Source organism: Lepidochelys kempii, chromosome 4 (assembly GCF_965140265.1).
Source record: "Lepidochelys kempii isolate rLepKem1 chromosome 4, rLepKem1.hap2, whole genome shotgun sequence".
Lineage (NCBI taxonomy): Eukaryota > Metazoa > Chordata > Testudines > Cheloniidae > Lepidochelys > Lepidochelys kempii.
In genome coordinates this window covers 17,684,625-17,707,193 of record NC_133259.1, presented here as the reverse complement: position 1 = coordinate 17,707,193, position 22,569 = coordinate 17,684,625, and the positions used below count along the sequence as shown (strand labels likewise).

At 40.0% G+C, this 22,569-nt stretch overlaps 1 protein-coding gene across 9 annotated transcripts in view; it reads left to right on the top strand.

Annotated features, from left to right (window-relative positions):
• The window catches only part of WDFY3 (WD repeat and FYVE domain containing 3), a 262,278-nt gene that overhangs the window by 172,579 nt on the left and 67,130 nt on the right, over positions 1–22,569 (top strand). For 8 of the 9 annotated variants that reach the window (XM_073340560.1, XM_073340559.1, XM_073340566.1 and 5 more), the window contains 5 exons: positions 5,191–5,426; positions 12,861–12,995; positions 16,415–16,594; positions 19,098–19,331; positions 20,494–20,593. In XM_073340560.1, coding sequence (XP_073196661.1) covers positions 5,191–5,426; positions 12,861–12,995; positions 16,415–16,594; positions 19,098–19,331; positions 20,494–20,593 — 885 coding nt within the window. The remainder of the gene's footprint in view (positions 1–5,190; positions 5,427–12,860; positions 12,996–16,414; positions 16,595–19,097; positions 19,332–20,493; positions 20,594–22,569) is intronic. The other variant, XM_073340563.1, reaches the window with a different exon arrangement.

Below are 22,569 nucleotides of genomic sequence, written 5' to 3'. Positions count from 1 at the left end.
AGTTTGCCCCTTTCTCCTTCCTGTCAAAGAGGGAGATTGTGACAAAACCCTCTTCTCATTAGGGATTAGGGAAGTATTCAGCACCAACTTGCGGGAGATGCCTTTCTGCTCGCTCTTTGGCACATAAGCGTACTTTATGAAGTGCTATGTATATCTATGGCACTCTGTAAGTAAGAGGAAGAGCACAAGATGACTGGGTAGATATACAAGAAGACTTGCCTGCTTATCAAGGTGACTCATCTCTAATGGACAGACAAATACATTTTCAGACTGGTTGTGTGGTCTATAGTAACATAGAGAACATTGCACAGCTGGTCCATGGTCCATTATTTGTGCAAAATCTGCGCTAAAACTTAAATCTCATCCATTTAAGTACTGCCCTTAAAAACTAAAACTGTATACCGCGCCGCTGTAAGCCACTGTAAGATGATGGGACAGAGCTCTTCTGTTGACTTAATTAATCCACCCCCAACAAACAGCGGAAGCTATGTTGGCAGAAGCTCTCCAGCCGCTATAGTGCTGTCCACCTCAGCGCTTAGGCCGGTGTAACTTATGTTGCTCTGGGGGTGGCTTATTCACACCTGTAAGTGACATAAATTATACTGACATAAGTGGTAGTGTAGACATACCCTATGTTTGATTTAAAGGTGGTTGACATGGAAACATAGGTGCTGGAACGAGGGGTACCCCCTGGCTTGAAGTGGTTTTTATCATATACGGGATTTACAGTTTGGTTCAGTGGCTCTCAGCACCCCCACTATACAGACTGTTCCAGCCTCCCTGCATGGAAGACTAGTTATCAGCAGATCTCCGTTAACGTAACTAAGTGAAGGTTACAGTCTTTGTCTGTGAGCCTCTGTTCAGTAATAAGACCTATTACAAAGAATAACTTGGAGAATGAGTTAAAATTTAGATGGAATACACAGTGTGGCTTTTTTTTTGTCTTTTGGTATGTAGATGGCATATTCCTTATATATGTTGAGAGTAAGAATGACATGAAACAGGATACGAGTCACTCCTCTTTTATTCTGGGCTGAACTGTACTCAGCCTTTCCTAATAATACTAATGTGAACTGGTAAGTCATAGGCATATTTAAAATTCTGCTATTGAATGAGGAATGACACAAACTCCATCTGTGAATTTTAGGTAGCCTCAAATTGAAACTTTGCATTTGAGCACCTCCATACTTGGGGAAAGCTTGCATCTAGATCTGAATTTCATACCTCAGAGCCATTTCTACATTAAGTATCAACCAAAAAATAGAAAATAAGGTCTATTACGCAGATGAAAAATAATTTTTGGCCCAAATTTTCAAACTATAGTTAGGCACCTACGTAAACATGACCTGATTTCCATAGGTGCTGAGCACCCATAGCTCCAATTTAAACTGTTCAAAATGTCTCTGTCTGTGGCTCTGATCTTCCGGTCTTTGATCCATATTCTCTTTCTGAAAATATGGCTGTCTCCTGCTTTAATATTATTTGTCTAATGCTGGCGTTGTGTTAGGAACTGCATAATACACAGAGATAAAATATCTGCCCTAAAGAGCTTAAAATCTTAGACACACAGAGAAGACAGGATACCCAGGGAAATGCAGGAAAGAGAAAAGCTGTTTTTATAATTTTAACTATTTATTATGAACTCACGAGCATTGTGGAAAGACGGGTTTTAGGAGAGATTTGAATGAGAGCGGGGAGGTGCTTTTGAGAGTTGAGATTGGGAGATCACTGTTGTTTCTCATTTATTTTTGTTATATACGGGGCATTAAAAATAAATAGTTACTAGTAATTTTGAGTCCAGTCTTGCAGAGGAAATCTGTTAGGGTATAGATCTTTTATGTCCTCATGGAATTGCATTGAAGATAATTGGATTCCATGAGGCTGCAAAGGGTTCTGTGCAGGTGAACCTTTATAGGACCGAACACTAGCTAGTTTTGTAGTAGTTCTAATGATTGGGAACGACTCAATATTTCAGTGCAGTTTTCCGTTAAGGTTATCATGATATAATTGTCTGAGTGCTGTACCATAAACGTGTGCATAGGACTTTTCCATCATATTTTGAATTACAGTGGCAGTCAGAAATTGAACCAAGGCAAGTTATAGATAATCTTTTTATTGCAATAACTGAAGGGGTAAATAAAAAGGCAAGCATTGAAGAATCAATCTTGTCATCAGGCCATGAGAGACCAGAGTCATGTGGGATAAAAGAGACACTGACAAGTGGCGTGGTTCCAACTCCATAGCTGTCCTGCTGTCTGATTAAATTACAGGTGTCATCTTTTGTTTTGTTTTCCATGTATGGAATGTCTTCTCATTGTAATCTGGGCAGTGTTTTGAAGAGGTGACTTGGAAGGGATTTTCAAATAATTGGGATTTTGTCCCTTTTGCTTCTTCATTAAAGAGGTGGGGATGTTGAATCTTTAACAAAAACACAAAAATCTTGTTAGACAGTAGGTTAAGTAGGACTTAACAAAACAAACAGTTCTTTTAAACAGGCTGACGAAAAAATCCCTTCCCCTCTGTTGCTCATTGTTTAGTGTCCTGACTAATTATGTCTTTATTCACTGATTCTTTAGTCATAGAATTTTCCAGGTTAGACAAGACCTGAATTTGTAATGTAAAAATCAATATTCTATGTGGTTAACAAAAATCTTTGAGACGTTTTATAATGAAGCAAAAAGGACAAAAACTATTTTCCCCCACTCTGCTCCTTCTCCCCAAAGAAGAAAAGTCTATAGGTATGTCTCTACCTTGAGCAGGAGTTGCTATTCACAGCTTGAGGAGAAATATTCATGGTATATCTGGTCAAGCTAGCACATTAAAAATGGAATGTAACCACACTAGCACAAGTGGCTGTCGGGGCTGGTGGCCTCAAATATGTACCTAGGGTCTTGGACAGGTAAATGCTCAGGGTGGCTAGACCATCCCACTGCTTGCGCTGCTGCCGCTACGCTCAGTATTTACCTCGCTAGCTCAATCAGAGCTACCACAAGTATTTCTCCTCAAGCTGGGAATCACGCCTCCAGCTTGAAGTAGAGACATACTCTGTCTCTCTACCAAAAGTGTATATCTGATGTGCATTTGCATGTAATTATGAAGTCTGAATTGGTACCCTGCCAGGTATATATTCTTTCCAATATGGCTCTTTCTCCCAGTCTGATGAAGAGTGAATTTCTCAAATGACTTCCCAGTTTAGGATCTGATCCAAAGCACGTTGAATTGAAATGGGACTCTTTCCACTAACTTTAATCGGTTTGGGATCAAGTCCTTATTTTGTCAGTCCTAACAGAGTTGTAGGCAATGCCTTTTATGTTTGTCTGCTAAAGTAACCACTTCTAGATCTGAAGTCATTTCAAGACATCATAAAATGTCTCATTCTGTACTAAAGAACTTATCCTCATTTTTTGAATAAGGAAAGGTATGAAGTTTTATTGAAAGCATACTTTGTTTTTTTAATTTTTCTTTGTAGTGCTTTTTCTTCTACCTACAAGATAGAATATATATTTTGTACTTATCAGTGAAATTTAAAACCCAGGTCATTCCTCTCTGTAAAACTATTTTATGTTACATTGCTATTCCTTGCAAAAATAAAACTATTAAGTCTCTTTGTTTACAGTTATTTCCCATAACATTTCCCTCAGGGTAGTAAACTGGAAAAATGTAATTGAACTTTGAATTATTAATAAAAGATTAATTAAGTAGGAGAAAATTATGAAAAATAGAATGTATCTGAAATTGTGTTGTGAGAGTGAGCATTTTTGTTAGAATTCATGTCATACCATTTCTTTGGGTAATCTTTAATCATAATTTCTTGTATTTCTAAGATATGAATGTCAGACATAATTTGTATTTGCGTTTCTTTTCTTAGGGTTTCAGAACTGTTGATGCTTTAGAGTGTTGGCAGTTGTTGTTCATTTAGTATTCACTGTAAATACAGTGGAAAGCCAACTATATAGTAAGTTTTCATTCAGTTGGAAGTTCTGGGGACATCACAAATAGAGACCAAACTTAAAAAGAAATTGGGCGGGGGCTTTTTTTTTTCTTTTTGTTTTAAATTATATCAAAGTTGGTACCCAGCCAGACTCCAGGTATAGAGAGATGTAAAATTGTTGCTGGTCCAAATCTTTTAAAACGAGTGATATTGGTGGTATCTGATTATCTTGTCTGAATATGTCTATAATTTTTTTCATAAAAAACATTCAAAGGTTCCTAATGAAATAGGATATGAAACCATTCACTTAAAGGGTCACGTTTGTGAATTTCACGAGTTAGTAGTGAACATTTCATTACTATGTGATGGCTGTTTGATAGACTATGTAAAATGAGTTTGTTTCTAGTGAACAAAAGTTTACATCACAAATTATATTTGTAACTAACTGGCCTTGCTGATAATGTCAGCAGAAAGGCCAAGTATCTGAGTAGTCCTGGAGACTGAACTAGCATCTCACTGTTGTTTGCTGTACTTGTACCCTTCTTCAGAGTACATTTACCAGTGCTGTCCATTCAGCACTTTTCCCAATCACTGAACGTTTTTTGGAGCTGGGAGGAACTGGTATTAAAGGTGCAATGTAAATTGGCTCTTGTGGCTTCTGGTAGCTTTTACTTAACTCTGGCTCCATTTTCTGGTAGGAAATAAAGATAAATTAAGAGTATTTTAATCCTTCGTGCCAAGTTGATTTAATTAGTAAAAATTAAAACTAGTCATATATAAAATATCTGGAAAAATGCTTTAAATTGCATTCACTCACACTGGCAGTCAGACTCACGCTTTGCAACATTAAACCAACTACTTGGGGTTACGATGAAACTTTCCTCCCTCTTGCCACTGGAATGTAATTATTTGGTATCCTTTATAGGAGTTTTAAACCTTCCTCTGAAGAGTCATTCCTGGCTGTTCTCAGACCCTAGGTGGACCATTTATCTGAAGTAGCGTTACAATTCCTGTGTTTACTGAGAAACTTGTACTATAACATCCGCCTGATGCTGTGAGGATTTTATGACTAAGTTTTTGACATTGATTTAATAATTGAAAAACATAAGTTGGTGTTAATATGAATGTGGTGTGTATGTATAAATTGATTGTTACTATTGCTCATTTCTAAAGTGCTCCCTTCTGTGCTTGAATAATTTAGTAAAAAGTGATAATTTGCATGTTAACACTTCTGGCTTTTTTATGTCCCTTTTTCTTAGGATTCAATGTTGGCAGGAGTGCTGGCGGCAGATCAACTGTCAGGGAAATTAACCGGGATGCTTGTCATTTTCCGGGCTTTCCGGTTCTTCAGTCATTTCTCCCTAAGCATACTAATGTACCTGCACTCTATTTCCTCCTCATGGCACTTTTCCTGCAGCAGCCAGTCACTGAGCTGCCTGAAAATCTGCAGGTCAGTGCACCTGTCAGCAGCAGCCGATGTAATCAGGGTTGCCAGGTAGGGATTATCGAGAAAGATATCAATATAATTCTGTGTAACACCAAAGAGAATAATGGATTAATTGCCCCTAAATTGATTCTGTGGTCAATTTATCAACTTTATATTCAGACGTTTGGGATTCAAATTCTGATGAAATGCTCTGACAGATGACAAAAACTGCTGCTATTATGTACTGAATAGATTTCTTGTAAAAGAAACAATATTGGGGGGAATTTTGTAAGAAATAGCAACTTGAGTCCCAGATTCTGTGTTCAGATCCGTATGGACTGACCCTGGTGCCTGTATGGAGTCCTCAGCTCTATGGTGGCACTAAGGGCCTGCCTGCAAAAATACAATTGTGGGAATGGGGTCAAAGGGATGATGTCATTGACTGTGGCTTTGGAAACTCTGTTCAGAAACCATTGCTTTATTTCTAGAAATAAGTGTTTTCCTAGGGTTACATACAGTGTTGGGTTTTTAGTAGGAAAAGGTTAAAAAAAAATTAAAATCTTATTTCTAAAATGGCATCTAACTTTATGTAGAAAACCCAGTTACACTTTTGCTCTTCACAACATCCCCTGGCAATGAGTTCCACAGGTTGACTGTGTTGTGTGAAGTACTTTTTTTGTTCGTTTGTTTTAAACCTGCTGCCTATTAATTTCATTGTGTGATCCCTGGTTCTTGTGTTATGTGAAGGGATAAATAACACTTCCTTATTCACTTTCTCCACATCAGTCATAGTTTTATGATAAGACCTCTATCTTATCCCCCCTCAGTCATCTCTTTTCCAAGCTGAACAGTCCCAGTCTTCTTAATCTCTCCTCACATGGAACTGTTCCACACCCCTAGTCATTTTTGTTGCATGTGTCTGTACTTTTTCCAGTTCTAATATATCTTTTTAGAGATAGGGGAACCAGCACTGCACATTTTATTATTTATTATTTTGTTATCCAGTCACCAGTTTTGTGAGATCCCTTTGTAACTCTTCACAGTCAGCTTTGGACTTAGCTATCTTTAGTGATTTTGTATCGTTGGCAAACTTTGTCACTTCACTGTTCACCCCTTTTTGAAGATCATTTATGAATATGTCGAACAGCTCTGGTCTCAGTACAGATTCTTGGGGCACCCTGCTACTTACCTCTCGCCATTGTGAAAACTAACCAATCATTTCTCCTTTGGTTTCTATCTTTTAAGTTATTACTGGTCCATGAGAGGACCTTCCCTCTTATCCCATGACTGCTTACTTTTCTTAAGAGCCTTTGGTGAGGGATCTTGTAAAGGCTTTCTGAAAGTCCAAGTACCCCCCTCAAAGAACTCTAATAAATTGGTGAGCCATGATTTCCCTTTACAAAAGCCATGTTGACTCTTCCCCAAAATATTGTGCTCACCTATGTTTCTGATGATTCTCTTCTTTACTATACTTTCAGCCAATTTGCCTGCTACTGAAGTTAGGGTTACCAGCCTGTGATTGCCTCTGGAGCCTTTTTTAAAAATTGGCATTGCATTAACTATCTGCTAATCTTCTGGTACAGAGGCTAATTTAAGCAATAGGTTACATGCCACAGTTAGTAGTTTGACAGTTTCATATTTGAATTCCTTCAGAACTCTTGGGTGAATACCACCTGGTCCTGGTGACTTATTGTTTAATTTCTCAGTTTGTTTCAAAACCTCCCCTACTGATGCCTCGATCTGGGATAGTTCCTCAGATTTGTCACCCTAAAAAGAATGACTCAGTTGTGGGAATCTCCCTCACATCCTCAGCAGTGAAGACTGATGCAGAGAATTCATTTAGCTTCTCCTTTTTTTCCTTGAGCATTCCTTTAGCACCTTCATTGTCCAGTGGCCCCACTGATGGTTTGGTAGGCTTCCTGCTTCTGATGTACCTAGAAAAAAATTATTTTTTGTGTCTTTTGCTAGTTGCTCTTCAAATTCTTTGGTACAGTATATGCATGTCAGGGATTCGTGTATTTCAAAAAAAAAACCCAAACCCTAGGATGATTAGGTTTCTGTGGTCCTTAGGGAAAATTCCTACTTTAAACTGATAAACTGCACTTTAGAATGGACTCAGTTAGCACCTACATCCCTTTACAAGCAGGAAATAGAAAACAAAAATTTGAGTAGTAGCTGTAGATAAAGATGTTCTTTTGAACATCTGGATTTGCATAATCATTAATGCATTATAGCCCTAGTCAGTAATGCTGTATGCTATATTGAGGTAAATCCCTAAAATTCCTTTAAATGAATTTGAATTTAGTTAAAGGAGTACAACAGCGTTAAATTGAAGGTGGCACAATCAATTTTTTTTTAATTGCAATTTAAAATCAGAGTTTGATCAGTGTTTGTTTTTAAAAACCTTATCTTTTTTTGCTGGTCTTCTGTTTAATTATGGTTTTTTTTTGTTTTGTGTTGTAATAGCATTCTCTGAAACTTGATGGAAAAATGTGTTTATTTTTTAAATATGCGGCATATTGTGGATTTTGTTCTGAAAACTGATCAAGTAAGTTGAGGTGACAGCATTAGTACAGCATTCTGTTGACAGGTTTGCTTGAGATTTGGAGCAGAGTTGTGAAAGACTGAGAAAAAGAGATGTTTAATTCACAGGAGCTAGCAAACGGAGCTAAACAGGGGAGTTTGAGTGGGAGTTCTGTTGGAGGAGAAGGTATTTGTGTTTGGTTTTGTATTGGTCGTATTTGTATGTGTAGAGGCTTGTAGGGGCTTCGTGTTGGGAGAGAAGCTGAGCCCTGACTAGGGGGCAGGGCTTCTCTGACTAGGGGTCCTAAAAGGTAGCAGCCAGTCAGGCAGCGGCACAGACAGCTGCAGCGGCAGAGGAGCTAGCAAACAGAGCTGTAAATAGGGGAGTTTGAGTGGGACTTTGTCTTGTGGTGCTTGTGTTTTGCTGTGGGTGGTGGTGTTCTGGTGTGGTTTCTATTTCCCAGATTAACAGGATTTAGGTGGGAAGGCAATGACAGATACAGAGGTAGCAGTGGGAGTGACCCATGTAGCGGAAGACACAATGAAGATGATTGGATGTGGAAGCTGTGGTATGTACATGATCCTGGAGGGGGCACCTGGTAAGAGTTTTGTCTGTATGAAATGCCGTCTGATAGAGCTGATGGAGGAAAAGATCCGAGGTTTGGAGATGCAGGTGGAAAGTCTGGTTGAGTTTAGGAAGGGGTTTGAGCAGATTATGGAGCAAAAACATGAGGTATCTGAAGGGAAAAGCTCAGACTTGCAGATGGAAGCAGGACTGGGGAATTCTGGGGGGAGACTGGGTGAGGAAAGTGGTCAGTGGAAGCATGTGACTAAAAGAACCAGGCAGAGGAAAAGACTGGCTAGTGAAGGAGAAATAGAGCTCAGGAATAGGTTTGCAGAGTTGGAAAATGAAGAAGGGGCTCAACAGGTAGTCACTGAAGGTGGAAGGGCAAGGAAGAAGAGAAGAGCAGCTTGTCCTATAGGAAAAGGGGAAGAGTTAATGGAGATTACACCAAATATGAGCCCCAGGAGGATACAGGATGGGTTAAAGAGGATTACAAGGGAGAATAGGAATGGAAAGAACTTGCAGCCAGAGGGAACAGGGGATAGACTGGAGAATAGCACCGTCACTAGGAAAAGACAGGTCTATGTGATTGGGGACTCTTTACTGAGAGGAATAGATAGGCCTGTAACCAGAGCTGATCCAGAGAATAGGAGGGTGTGCTGTCTTCCAGGTCCTAAGATACGGGATGTAGACCTGAGGTTGAAAAGGATTCTAAAGGGAGTGGGAAAGAATCCCCTAATTATCCTTCATGTGGGAACAAATGATACGGCTAGATTCTCGCTGGAAAGCATTAAGGGAGATTATGCAAGGCTGGGGAAGACGCTTAAGGAAATTGAGGCTCAGGTGATCTTTAGTGGGATTCTGCCTGTTCCTAGAGAAGGGCAACAAAGGTCTGACAAGATTATGACTATCAACAAATGGCTTAGGCAGTGGTGCTATAAGGAGGGCTTTGGGATGTATGGCCACTGGGAGGCATTCATGGATAGAGGTCAGTTCTCTCGGGATGGACTTCATCTGAGTAGGGAAGGAAATAGACTTCTAGGATGGAGGCTGGCACAACTGATTAAGAGAGCTTTAAACTAGGAATTAGGGGGAGATGGTTGGGAGATGTCCAGGTAATCTCCACGCCAGAATTTAGCATTGAGAGGAAAGAAAATGAAGTAAGAGTGGATACAGCCGTGGGTAGGAGGAAGGGCAGTGTAGATACCAGTCTAATAGGGTATACTGGCTGTAGAATGGCCGTGCCTAATACGGTACAGAATGTGAGCGAGGCCAAACAGCAAAAATTAAGATGTTTGTACACTAATACAAGGAGCCTCGGTAACAAAATGGAGGAACTAGAGTTACTGGTGCAGGAAGTGAAACCAGATATTCTAGGGATAACAGAAACATGGTGGAATAGTCGTCATGACTGGACTACAGGTATTGAAGGGCATGTGCTGTTTAGGAAAGACCGAAATAAAGGTAAAGGTGGTGGAGTAGCACTGTATATCAATGATGAGATAGAATGTAAAGAAATAAGAAGCGATGAAATGGATATGACTGAGTCTGACTGGGCAAATATTAAATTGGGGAAGAAAACTATTAGAGCCTCCCCTGGGATAGTGCTTGGGGTGTGCTATAGACCGCCGGGATCTAATTTGGATATGGATAGAGCCCTTTTTAATGTTTTTAATAAAGTAAATACTAATGGAAACTGTGTGATCATGGGAGACTTTAACTTCCCAGATATAGACTGGAGGACGAGTACTAGTAATAATAATAGGGCTCAGATTTTCCTAGATGCGATAGCTGATGGATTCCTTCAGCAAGTAGTTGCTGAACCGACTAGAGGGGATGCCATTTTAGATTTGGTTTTGGTGAGTAGTGAGGACCTCATAGAAGAAATGGTTGTAGGGGATAATCTTGGCTCAAGTGATCATGAGCTAATTCAGTTCAAATTGAACGGAAGGATTAATAAAAATAAATCTGCAGCTAGGGTTTTTGACTTCAAAAGGGCTGACTTTCAAAAATTAAGGAAATTAGTTAGGGAAGTGGATTGGACTGAAGAATTTATGGATCTAAAGGTAGAGGAGGCCTGGGATTATTTTAAATGAAAGCTGCAGAAGCTATCGGAAGCCTGCATCCCAAGTAAGGGGAAAAAATTCATAGGCAGGAGTTGTAGACCAAGCTGGATGAGCAAGCATCTCAAAGAGGTGATTAAGAAAAAGCAGAAAGCATATAGGGAGTGGAAGAAGGGAGGGATCATCAAGGAAAGCTACCTTATTGAGGTCAGGACATGTGAGACAGGCTAAAAGTCAAATAGAGTTGGACCTTGCAAAGGGAATTAAAACCAATAGTAAAAGGTTCTATAGTCATATAAATAAGAAGAAAACAAAGAAAGAAGAAATGGGACCGCTAAACACTGGGGAAGGAGTGGAGCTCAAGGATAATCTAGGCATGGCCCAATACCTAAACAAATACTTTGCCTCAGTCTTTAATAAGACTAAAGAGGATCTTAGGGATAATGGTAGCATGACAAATGGGAATGAGGATATGGAGGTAGACGTTACCATATTTGAGGTAGAAGCAAAACTCAAACAGCTTAATGGGACTAAATCGGGGGGCCCAGATAATCTTCATCCAAGAATATTAAAGGAATTGGCACATGAAATTGCAAGCCCATTAGCAAGAATTTTTAATGAATCTGTAAACTCAGGGGTTGTACCGTATGATTGGAGAATTGCTAACATAGTTCCTATTTTTAAGAAAGGGAAAAAAAAGTGATCTGGGTAATTATAGGCCTGTTAGTTTGACATCTGTAGTATGCAAGGTCTTAGAAAAAATTTTGAAGGAGAAGGTAGTTAAGGACATTGAAGTCAATGGTAAATGGGACAAAATACAACATGGTTTTACAAAAGGTAGATCGTGCCAAACCAACCTGATCTCCTTTTTTGAGAAAGTAACAGATTTTTTTAGACAAAGGAAACGCAGTGGATCTAATTTACCTAGATTGTAGTAAGGCGTTTGATACCGTGCCACATGGGGAATTATTAGTTAAATTGGATAAGATGGGGATCAATAGGAAAATTGAAAGGTGGATAAGGAATTGGTTAAAGGGGAGACTACAACGGGTCCTACTGAAAGGTGAACTGTCAGGCTGGAGGGAGGTTACCAGTGGAGTTCCTCAAGGATCGGTTTTGGGACCAATCTTATTTAATCTTTTTATTACTGACCTTGGCACAAAAAGTGGGCGTGTGCTAATAAAGTTTGCGGATGATGCAAAGCTGGGAGGTATTGTCAATTCAGAGGAGGATAGGGATACCCTACAGGAGGATCTGGATGACCTTGTAAACTGGAGTAATAGTAATAGGATGAAATTTAATAGTGAGAAGTGTAAGGTCATGCATTTAGGGATTAATAACAAGAATTTTAGTTATAAGCTAGGGACGCATCAATTAGAAGTAACGGAGGAGGAAAAGGACCTTGGAGTATTGGTTGATGATAGGATGACTATGAGCCGCCAATGTGATATGGCTGTGAAAAAAGCTAATGTGGTCTTGGGATGCATCAGGAGAGGTATTTCCAGTAGGGATAAGGAGGTTTTAGTACCGTTATACAAGGCACTGGTGAGACCTCACCTGGAATACTGTGTACAGTTCTGGTCTCCCATGTTTAAGAAGGATGAATTCAAACTGGAACAGGTACAGAGAAGGGCTACTAGGATGATCCGAGGAATGGAAAACTTGTCTTATGAAAGGAGACTCGGAGCTTGGCTTGTTTAGCCTAACTAAAAGAAGGTTGAGGGGAGATATGATTGCTCTCTATAAATATATCAGAGGGATAAATACCGGAGAGGGAGAGCAATTATTTAAGCTCAGTACCAATGTGGACACAAGAACAAATGGATATAAACTGACCACTAGGAAATTTAGACTAGAAATTAGACAAAGGTTTTTAACCATCAGAGGAGTGAAGTTTTGGAACAGCCTTCCAAGGGAAGCAGTGGGGGCAAAAGATCTATCTGGCTTTAAGATTAAACTCGATAAGTTTATGGAGGAGATGGTATGACGGGATAACATGGTTTTGGAGTGGTGGGTGAAATTCTGTGGCCTGCATTGTGCAGGAGGTCAGATTAGATGATCCTAATGGTCCCTTCTGACTTAAATATCTATGAATCTATCAGTTCATTGGAGAGAGGGATTTTCAGACAATTCCTTGTGATGATTTTCAAACAATTCCATCATCTTTTCATGCAGTTCTTTGGGGCTGAAGCTTGGAGAGAACATGGTTTAGGGTACTTAGGTAGATATATCATGTCAAAATAAGTGAACAAATCACTGGTAATAGAGAAAAGCAGAAAATCAATCAAATTGCATAGGAACAAAGGTTAATTTTAGCTTTTCTCTTTCTTTCTTCCCTCTCACCTCCAATAGTTTGATTTAGATTCTATCTGGACATTTATATTCGGAGTTCCTGCCTCCAGTGGCACTGTGGTGTCTTCAATCAACAATGTTTGCACAGAAGCTGCCTTTTTATTATTGGGAATGCTCAGGAGCATGCTGAATTCAGTAAGTATAGAGTCCTGTTGGGGCCCGTCCGTACAGACCTCCTAGTCTCTACTGAACTCCTAAATGCAAAAGACAGATTAGAAAGGTTAGTTTTTCATTGAACAATGATGCAAACCAAAATTATAAATCTGTCTCTTAGTTTGGGTTGGCAGAGGTTTGTTGTGTTTTGGGGTTTTTTTGTTTGTTTTTTTTATTTGACTATCAATTTTTATTTTTAAGCATCTTTTAAAATTTTTAACTATTTTAATTTTCACATTTGTAGGAAATTAAGGGGGTTGGGATTGGGGTTAGGGGAGATGACAGGGGTTGCAGTGGGCTCCCAGCACTGACAACAGGGCTCCAGGGGCCTGAAAAACCCACACACAAGGTGCAGGAAGGGCCTGTGGTCATGGCCCGGTGGAGCAATGAACCCCTAGGGCACCAAGGAAGAGGATGAGCTCTGAGCTGCAAGAGAGGCCACCCTGCTGCTGAACAGCTCCTGTCCAGGGATGGCTATACTCCAAGCCGATGAGTCAATGAGCATGGTCATGACACTGGAGCTGCAGAGTGCAAGGTGTGGGGAAGGCTGCGGACCTGGTGGGGCAGAACAGAGAACTTCAGGCAGGGCCTCAAGGAGGAGAATGGATCCCTGGCCATGGGGGAGGCCAGCCTGCTACTGAACATTTCCTCCCCGAGGGTGGCCTCCATACTTCTGGCTGTGAGTGAGTGAGTGGGGCCATGACAGCAGCACTTCAGAGGGCTCCCTACGCAGCCGTCAATTTGTGTGTCATGAGAAATCGATGTTTACCGATGACTAATGATTTAAATCGAATCCTACTAAGCCTGCTCATAGTTGACCTTCTGTTATGCATCTAAAATTGTCCTTGGCCTACAATTCATTCATTTGTGCTAGTGGGTGTAAGATTAATAGTACTTTCACTCACGCACATTAAAAATTGGATTTTTTTTTGTACTTAACCAAAAAGTGGAGCTGATAAAGTGCCTTTGGCAGAGATTAGGAAATTTCTTTTCTGATTTACATCATTGGGGAATATTTAAGACTTCAGTGCCCATCTGCTTGGAGCTATGTGAGTTAAAGATTTGTGCATGAAGAAGCATCCACATACAGACAAGTCAAGTCCACTGACTATTAATAGCTTTCCTGCTGGAGGAAATCCACTGGGTGCCAGGAAATGTATTGTATTTTTTTTTAAATGCTGATTCTAAACTCTTCAAAAGAGAGTTTGACTTCCCATATTTACTTTGGCATGGTGTGTGTATCTGTTCAAACGATCTCCCATGCAATAGTTCTTTAACTTTTGCAGAAATTATTCAATCTACGTTTTAGAGAGAATTGTTTAAATGGATACACGTTACCCTGCTAGTCCACCAGGGATTCTGGCCACAAGAGCTGCAAGAAGAGACTCCTAGGCTGGGAGAACATAATTCTCCAGGTCCAGCAACAGTCGACTAACTTTTAACATGTTTTGTGGGACAGATCTCATTTTGTTCCTCTTGACATAATAGCAAAGAGGTGGTCAGTGGAAGTTGGTGGGCAGATGAAGGGGCAGTTCTTGATGGAATGCAAAGATGCCATAATTACATAGGAAGAGAAGGATAAAACCAGAGGAGAAAGGGGTGAAATAGACAGGAATTAACATGCACAAAAAGAGCAAATAAGCAAAGGTTAGAATAAAATTACAAAATTAAAATTGTTTTCCTTCTTCATCCATCTTCTCCTTCGTATGTCTACTTAGGCTCTTTTCAGAGTAACAGCCGTGTTAGTCTGTATTCGCAAAAAGAAAAGGAGTACTTGTGGCACCTTAGAGACTAACCAATTTATTTGAGCATGAGCTTTCGTGAGCTACAGCTCACTTCATCGGATGCATACTGATGAAGTTTCCACGGTATGCATCCAGTGAAGTGAGCTGTAGCTCACGAAAGCTCATGCTCAAATAAATTGGTTAGTCTCTAAGGTGCCACAAGTGCTCCTTTTCTTTTTACTTCGGCACTAGCACTGAGGTCTGTCTGTGTGGTTCTCAATACAAGATTTCATGTCTGTAAAATACCTAGCACGCTTTTGTTGACCTGTGGGTCTGAACCTTAATGATAAACAAGCTGTGACTGTGGAAAAAGTCTAGACAGGGAGTTCACCCAACCATTACAAATGGTATAATTGAACAGAAGAAATCAGTAAACTGGAAACATCTGTTTTCATTGTAGTTAGTTTCTGATTAAGCTAGATTCATTACTGAGTGTTCATTATGAATAATAGAAATTACAAGCTGTGCGACTTAGAGGAAGTAATGAAGGTTTTAGCTTTGATATTGGTTGCTGGCTTATAATGTTTATTAGACAGACACCTATTATCCTTTCAGCATTGGCTTCGACCTTAACTTGTCGTTAATTTACTTAAACTGCAGAACAGCTCCCCTTTAGCTGTTCTGCGGTTTATCCTGCAGACTTTTGATTTAATATATATAGTATAGAGGACATATTTTCATTACTCCAGTGCCTACAGTGTGTAATATAAGCCTTTTCTGAAAAGAGAGTAAAATCTGTCAGGCCCCCCTTTATATCTTACCCTATTTGGATAATAAATGCTATTTTTTCAGTGCAGTAGAGTACTTCTTAAAGCCCCGTATTCAAGAAACAAGTTACATATTAAGTGGTGCATGAGCCATCAGATTCTGCTTAGCTGGATGTGGGTAAAGAAGGTTATTAGCTTTCCACTCATCCTTCTGACAGCATAGATGAGGCTGTTACTGGCATAGAATGTACCCTTCCAACAGCTGCTGGATCCCTTTTGGGTAATGGTAGTATTCTTCCATCTGCATTGCCACTTTCCCTCCCCCTTAGAAAGCATCTCCCAGCAGACTTCCTAGACCAAGTCTCTGGTTTCTTCATCAGTAAGAAATGTATTTTTTCCCACCATCCAAGAGACTGAGTCTCATCTTGAATTGCCTTGAGAAGTGTAATATTATTTGGGAGGGGTTACATTAAGACTTCTGCTCTATCTCCTGTTCGATAGCCTTTGTTCATGTTACTCCCCTTGTATTGGTATTCTTTTCAGTGTGTGCAACAGCACCAACAGATAGCAATTCTGAGACTGCAATTGCATGCTCAAGCCACTATGAATAATTGTATGTGTAGGCAGCATAGATTTAGATTTAGGTCCTAATATTACATTAAAATCATATGATATTCTTTGCATGCCAATAGGCATGAAATATTAACTTAGCTAGGAAATTGTTACATTTATATGGGGAAAGTTATTTCCTCTCTCTCATAACATATACATACCAGTAGTTGACAAGTAGTGTTTGTACTTCACTGTGACATAGCTATTGCTCTTTAAGAAAATACACTACTTTAGAAAGAGAGTTCTTTTTTAACTATTGCCATCTACAATAATTTTTTGTAATTTCTTTTCAACATAGCCTTGGCAGTCAGAGGAAGAAGGCTCTTGGCTTCGAGAATATCCAGTCACCTTGATGCAGTTCTTTCGATATTTGTATCACAATGTTCCAGACCTGACTTCCATGTGGATGAGCCCAGAGTTCCTGTGTGCATTGGCAGCAACCGTGTTTCCTTTCAACATCCGACCTTACTCTGAGATGGTAGGTAACTGAAAAATAGAATACACTCCAGCCAGGATATTGAGTTTTCACTTGCCTGTCATTTCCCTCAAATGTAAGCCAGTTGACAGCGTAGCTACAGTGATTGACAGCATAGCCACGGTGAATAGGCTACAAGTTAAAGACGTCTTCATAAGATAGAAGTAGGTATGTAGTGGTTGTTACAGCAGGATCACATGTTGCTTCTCTGAGGTCCTGTTGACATTTCTTTTATGAACTCCATTTTTTAAAGGAATTGTTACCAATCTGAGATCTGAGCTGGACCTTTATACCTAGATTCTTAGACCAAGAGCGTATTATTTTTCACCATGTAAAGAAAATATTTTATGTCTAATTAGATGATGAAATTAATCAGGCCTTCAAATATGAACAAATGACCAAAAAAATCTTAACGCTAAATTGGAGGTCAGTTTCTGCACTATGAAATTTCAAGCCATTGCTCTGGGGGAGTTGTATGCATTTTACTGAATATTTTTCTTTGGTGCATTGTCTGAGCACCTCATGGATTTTAATGAATTTACCCTTTTCAGCACCCCTTCAGGGTAATGTGGGGTAGTATTGCCTCCATTTTACAGGTAGGGAAAGTAACACAAATAGCTTAATTTACTTGCCTAAAGTCAGAGAAGAAGCATGTGGTAAAGCCTGAAACTACAATCACAGTTCTCCCAAATCCCTCTCCAATGCCTTAACCACAAGACCATCCTTCCTCTGTTACTCAAAGACTATAACTACAGTGCAAACCACTGGCAGTGGCAGGTGGTAGGTACATATAGCCACATGCCATAGTGAAAAGCAGGCTGCATCCACACCGCGGTGCGTTGCTACACATGTCAGTGAAAGGCTCTGGCAGTGGGGAGGCAGTGGGAAAAGACTCCAGCATGAGGGAGCTGCTGGAGACTTTCCTTGTTGCCTCCTCCCTGCCAAAGCCTTTCCCTGTAGTGGAAAGCCACCCGGCAGTGGGACGCTACATTGCTAAAAATAGCAATGTGGACAGCTGAGGCACTGCTTGGGTGTGTGGAGAGCTATGTGGGGTACAGACCCGAAGAGTTTGGGCATGTCTTTACTTCCCTAACAGTGCCTCGCTGTCTACACTGCTGTTTATAGCCATGAAAGAAGATATGCAGTGTATATACTCTACGTGCTGCTGTAAGGAGTGTGCGGTGTAGACTACCAATAGATGTTATGTTCCAACCTGAAGAGGAGGCAGGAGTTACGTTGTTTGTGTTGCCTTCTTTACATGTCGCTTGCTGGAATTTTCTTCTTGCTGGCTGCGTCACTCTGAATGTCACATTACAGATCACACCATCATACTTACAGAGCAAAAAGGGAAAGGAAAAGAGTGATTATCTATGGCTCATGTTGTAACACAGTGTTATTGATTGAAACGTTGACAAAAATATAACCAGAGATATGAAGAAGTTTAATGGAGAATAATATCGCTTCACAAACTACTTCCAGTAGATGCAGCTATTGACATAATGTCTCCACACCAGGTATAGGCACAGAGTTGGAAATGTACAGACTAGTGTGTCTTCGGTACAGATTCTCTTTTCCATTTTTAAATTTAACTTGTATTTGAAATAGGTGCATTCAAAATTCATTCACTTTAACTGATTTGTTCAGTTAACACGAGCTGAAAATATACTGCATATAGCAGAGTGCTAATTATGAAATGATAAATGTCTTGTAAATTACTTTACAGAGAACAGATTGCTAATTGTGAAATTACAGCTCTCTTACCTTTTTCCCACTGAAGGCATGATGGAAATGAAATATCTGTAAGGCTGTTTACAGTAATAGGAATGACTTAGCGTATAATGTGGGGAAATGTTGGAATAGTAGAAAAATATCTCTTCCCAACTCCTTTGTGATCTTAAGCTAACTTGAAAAAACCTCAATAGTGTCTATGGATAGTAGTGAAAACAGTGCCTGTCAGTCTTTCAAAACTTACATTTAAGTAACAAATATGTATTACACTTTCCATATCTGCATGATACTTCGCTAGAGTTAGAAATTTGTTCACTTGGTAAATCTCAACAGTTGTCAAAAGGTGACAGTTTGTACCCATTAATGAATTTGGGGTGGGGGTGGGGAAATCCTCCTAAACTGAAATGCCTCTCTTAGATTGAATTTAAAGTTCATTTTCGGAATCTTGCTATGTTGCTCATATAGTTTTGCTGTAATAGCACACTACAGGGAACTCTTTCACCATTGCCATGGTACCCTTCATTAGCACAAAAGCATGTATGTATGTATATATTAAAAACAAAAGAGAGAGCGAGAGAGATGAGGAGTTCATCCTGTTTCACACTGGGCAGCTGAGACGTGGGAATGACCATCTTTCAAAAAAGGTATCTTCAGAGAAACAGAATTATGGGGTAAATAAATAATTCTCACATAAAATAATATGGAACAAAACCAGTAGCAGTTAAGGAAATAATGGCAAAGTTGTAGGGTTTTAACATGTTGATTTTTTTTTCCATAGGTTACTGATCTTGATGATGAAGTTGGATCCCCAGCTGAAGAGTTCAGAGCATTTGCAGCCGACACTGGCATGAACAGGAGCCAGTCGGAGTACTGCAATGTGGGCTCCAAGACATACCTAACCAACCATCCTGCCAAGAAGTTTGTGTTTGACTTCATGCGTGTGCTCATAATCGATAACCTCTGCCTCACACCTGCTAGCAAGCAGACTCCACTAATAGACCTCCTGCTAGAGGTAGGACTGCTATTTTCCTGCTCTTTTTACAGAGTAAATTTCATATGAAACTTTTTTCGTATGTAGTTGGTTTTTGAGGTTGTAATAAACGTTGAATATCAGGTTTTCTGTTGATTTATATAATGGTTTTAAATTGTCATTTAACACCCACCAATGGAGTTTAGAGACACTTTATGTACTCATGTTTTTAAATGTTTGGGGGTTTTTTGCTCTCCATTGTTTAATACCTTGAAGTTTAAAAATAACTTAAAAGAGGTACAATCTCAGTCAAGCATGGAGAGGTTATTTAAAACCTCATCAGTATGTAGGTGCTAATTGATTATTTAAGCTGATGAGCTCGCTCAGTGTGGCATTGGGGGGAAAGGGTACTGATATTACAGTCCTGGGATACGCCAACAGAGAGAGAAGTAAGAGAACAGTAGCTAGGTAGGATTAGCAATGTATTGTAATAAAACTGTTGCCTCTTTAAGAGCAGGTAGAAAAAGAGGCCTTGGATGCAGTGTCACTTTCCATAACCTTCATGGTGTCTCTGTATGAGCTTCAGAAGTCTGTTTGTGCAGCTATCCCAAAGCTAATATTGAAATTTTAAAAAGTCTTTCGGGTTGATATATTCATTCAAATAGTTAATTTAAATGTGCCATGCACTAGTGGATGCCAGTGTGAGCTAAGGAAATAAGTCTGTTTTTCCCATTACAAATATCATAAGTTATTTATTAATATTTTAGTAGTTTCTGTTACAAAGAAAATAGGCTGGCAAAACAGAAATTTGCCTTATGGAAATAAAAATAACACTCTATGCGGTATAAAATGACACAGTGCAACCCATGGATTGAACTCCATTCTTAAACTTACTTTTGTAGCAGTGGCTTTAATTTAAGGCAGGGTTGTAATTGGGCACATGTACTCCAAGAGGCTTAGAAGTCAGAAATGGGGGAAAGATCATCCAGTCTCTCTTGCCAAAGCTGGACAGGTCCCAGTCATGTGTGTTCCAGAAAATTAGATGTTTTTATTTATAACAAATAATTGATAACATTCTTAGATTTTATGTACCTAACAAGGTGAAAATTTCCATGGAGTAACCGTAGTTCAACATATAGTATCATTTTCTGTTCTGCGGCTATTTCCTTAAAGCAACTTACTCTATCTATTGATTGTGTTGAAGGCTTCCCCTGAAAGATCAACAAGGACACAGCAGAAAGAGTTTCAGACTTACATTCTGGACAGTGTGATGGACCACTTACTTGCAGCTGATGTTTTATTGGGTAATTTGTTCTTTCCTTTTCATTTATTGATGCACGTATCATAGAATCATAGAGTATCGGGGTTGGAAGGGACCTCAGGAGGTCATCTAGTCCAACCCCCTGCTCAAAGCAGGACCAATCCCCAATTAAATCATCCTTTTTCCATTACCAAAGCCAACATCAGTCTTTGGTGGTTTTGTTTTTGTTTTTAATTTCTTCTTCCCCCTTTCCTTAAGATTTGGTTCGCCTTATCTTCCGTATCTTTTTGTCCCTTGATATGTAAGGGGATGTATTACTTTTCTTACACTCATGACAGCAAATCTCCATCATGCCCAATCTTTGAACCGTTAGGAGTTCAAAGACTGTTATACATGTGAAGCATGTTTTACAATTATGAACCAAAAAAAATTTGGCCGAGAAAGGAAGCAAGAGAAAATGGGACTGAATTTTATCATCCCATCCCTGACCCGCACCATCAGTCATGCCCTCTTCCCCTCAACAGAGGGCTTGCCCTTCCCCCAGGTTTAGTTTTTGCTGGGGCTTGGATTGCTAAAAGTTGGCCTTCTTTCCTTTCCATCTTTTATTATTTTATTGACATTACTGCAACAACCAAGAGAACTTTGTGGGATTAGGGCCTCATTGTGAAGAGTGCTGAGCAAACACGACGCTGTCCTTTTCCATGAAAAGCTTGTAATCTCGATAGCTGTGTGGAGGGCTGACAGAGGAGAGGCAGATGATCGTGAGATGGCTCTGAGATGAGTCCAGGGAAGTCACTGCTCAGATGCCCAGTTTGACTTCATGCTCATTAGCTGAACTCCATAGGAATTCTCACTTTGCCCTATTCCCCGATCCCTCCTCTGTGGCCAAACTTGGATCTCTGAGGCCTCTGTGGGTTTTCTGCTTAACTCCTCTAGCTCCTCTCACCTCTGTAGGGTGAGACTGAAGTTCTCCCCTTTCCTCCTAGTCCAGTGTTAAGAGTGTCAGAAAAGAAAAAATTTGTCACTGTCCTCTGCTCACCAATTGCAGATTTTGTGGAGGCTGTTATTAAAAATGGCAGCAGCCTCTTTTCAATCAAGTGTTGCTCCCCTTTTCCATGGTTATTGCATGTAAAGTCATCTATAGGGGACAGTCTCTTCTTTTGGAACCAGAGAGAATGGAGAAGCATGCAGGGGTGGGACTTTACCTCTTTTTAAACAAAACTAAATATTTGCAGGATCCAAAAAGTTATACCTCCTAGGGTCCAATTTATTAACAGAGTAATTCCAAAATAATAGTACACGAAACCCCAAAGCAAACCTTCTCCTCAGGTTTGCCTGCCTTTGTAGTTACGTCAGTTCAACTGAAGCCTTCTCCCCAGGCTTGGTTGCCCCAGGATTTCTTTGTTCAAGACTTGTCTGTTCTAAATTCTAGCTGTCTGGATGAGGAATGTTCTCACTTTCCTTGTATACGTGGGGGTAACAAGTCAACTGTACCAGTGAGTGAACACAACCCCACTTAATGGTTCGCAGCAATATGAACACCTGGTAATGGTGGAGAGTTTGAGGCAAACACTGTGAGCTTGTTACAGTGCCTCAGAATAAGTTCAATATTAAAAAATAAAATACAGTTGGCATAAAACTCCTATTGATCCTCAGTTTTTACCAGGTGAGGGCCAGTGGGGAGCAAGATACCAACTGTTTGTAAACACACACAGTGATTTTTTTAAAAGGACTGTGTGCACGAAGCCCATGGTAAGGGGCAGTGCATAAACCTACTGTTGTGGGCGTGCACTGGAAGGCATTGTGACTCAGAGCAGCAGCACCCCTTCGGGCTGACAGTTGTTTTTGAGGGGGAAGTGATTTACCAAACCCATTTAAAGGGAGTAGCATGCTCTTGTCCCCATTCAGGGTGTCCGACCATCTCCTTTGGGTTGGAGGTCAGAGCCATGGCTTCATCTGGCTCGCACCCAATTGCTCCTGGGGGGAAGCAGTTAGAGGCACTGCCCCTGTATTCCCGTA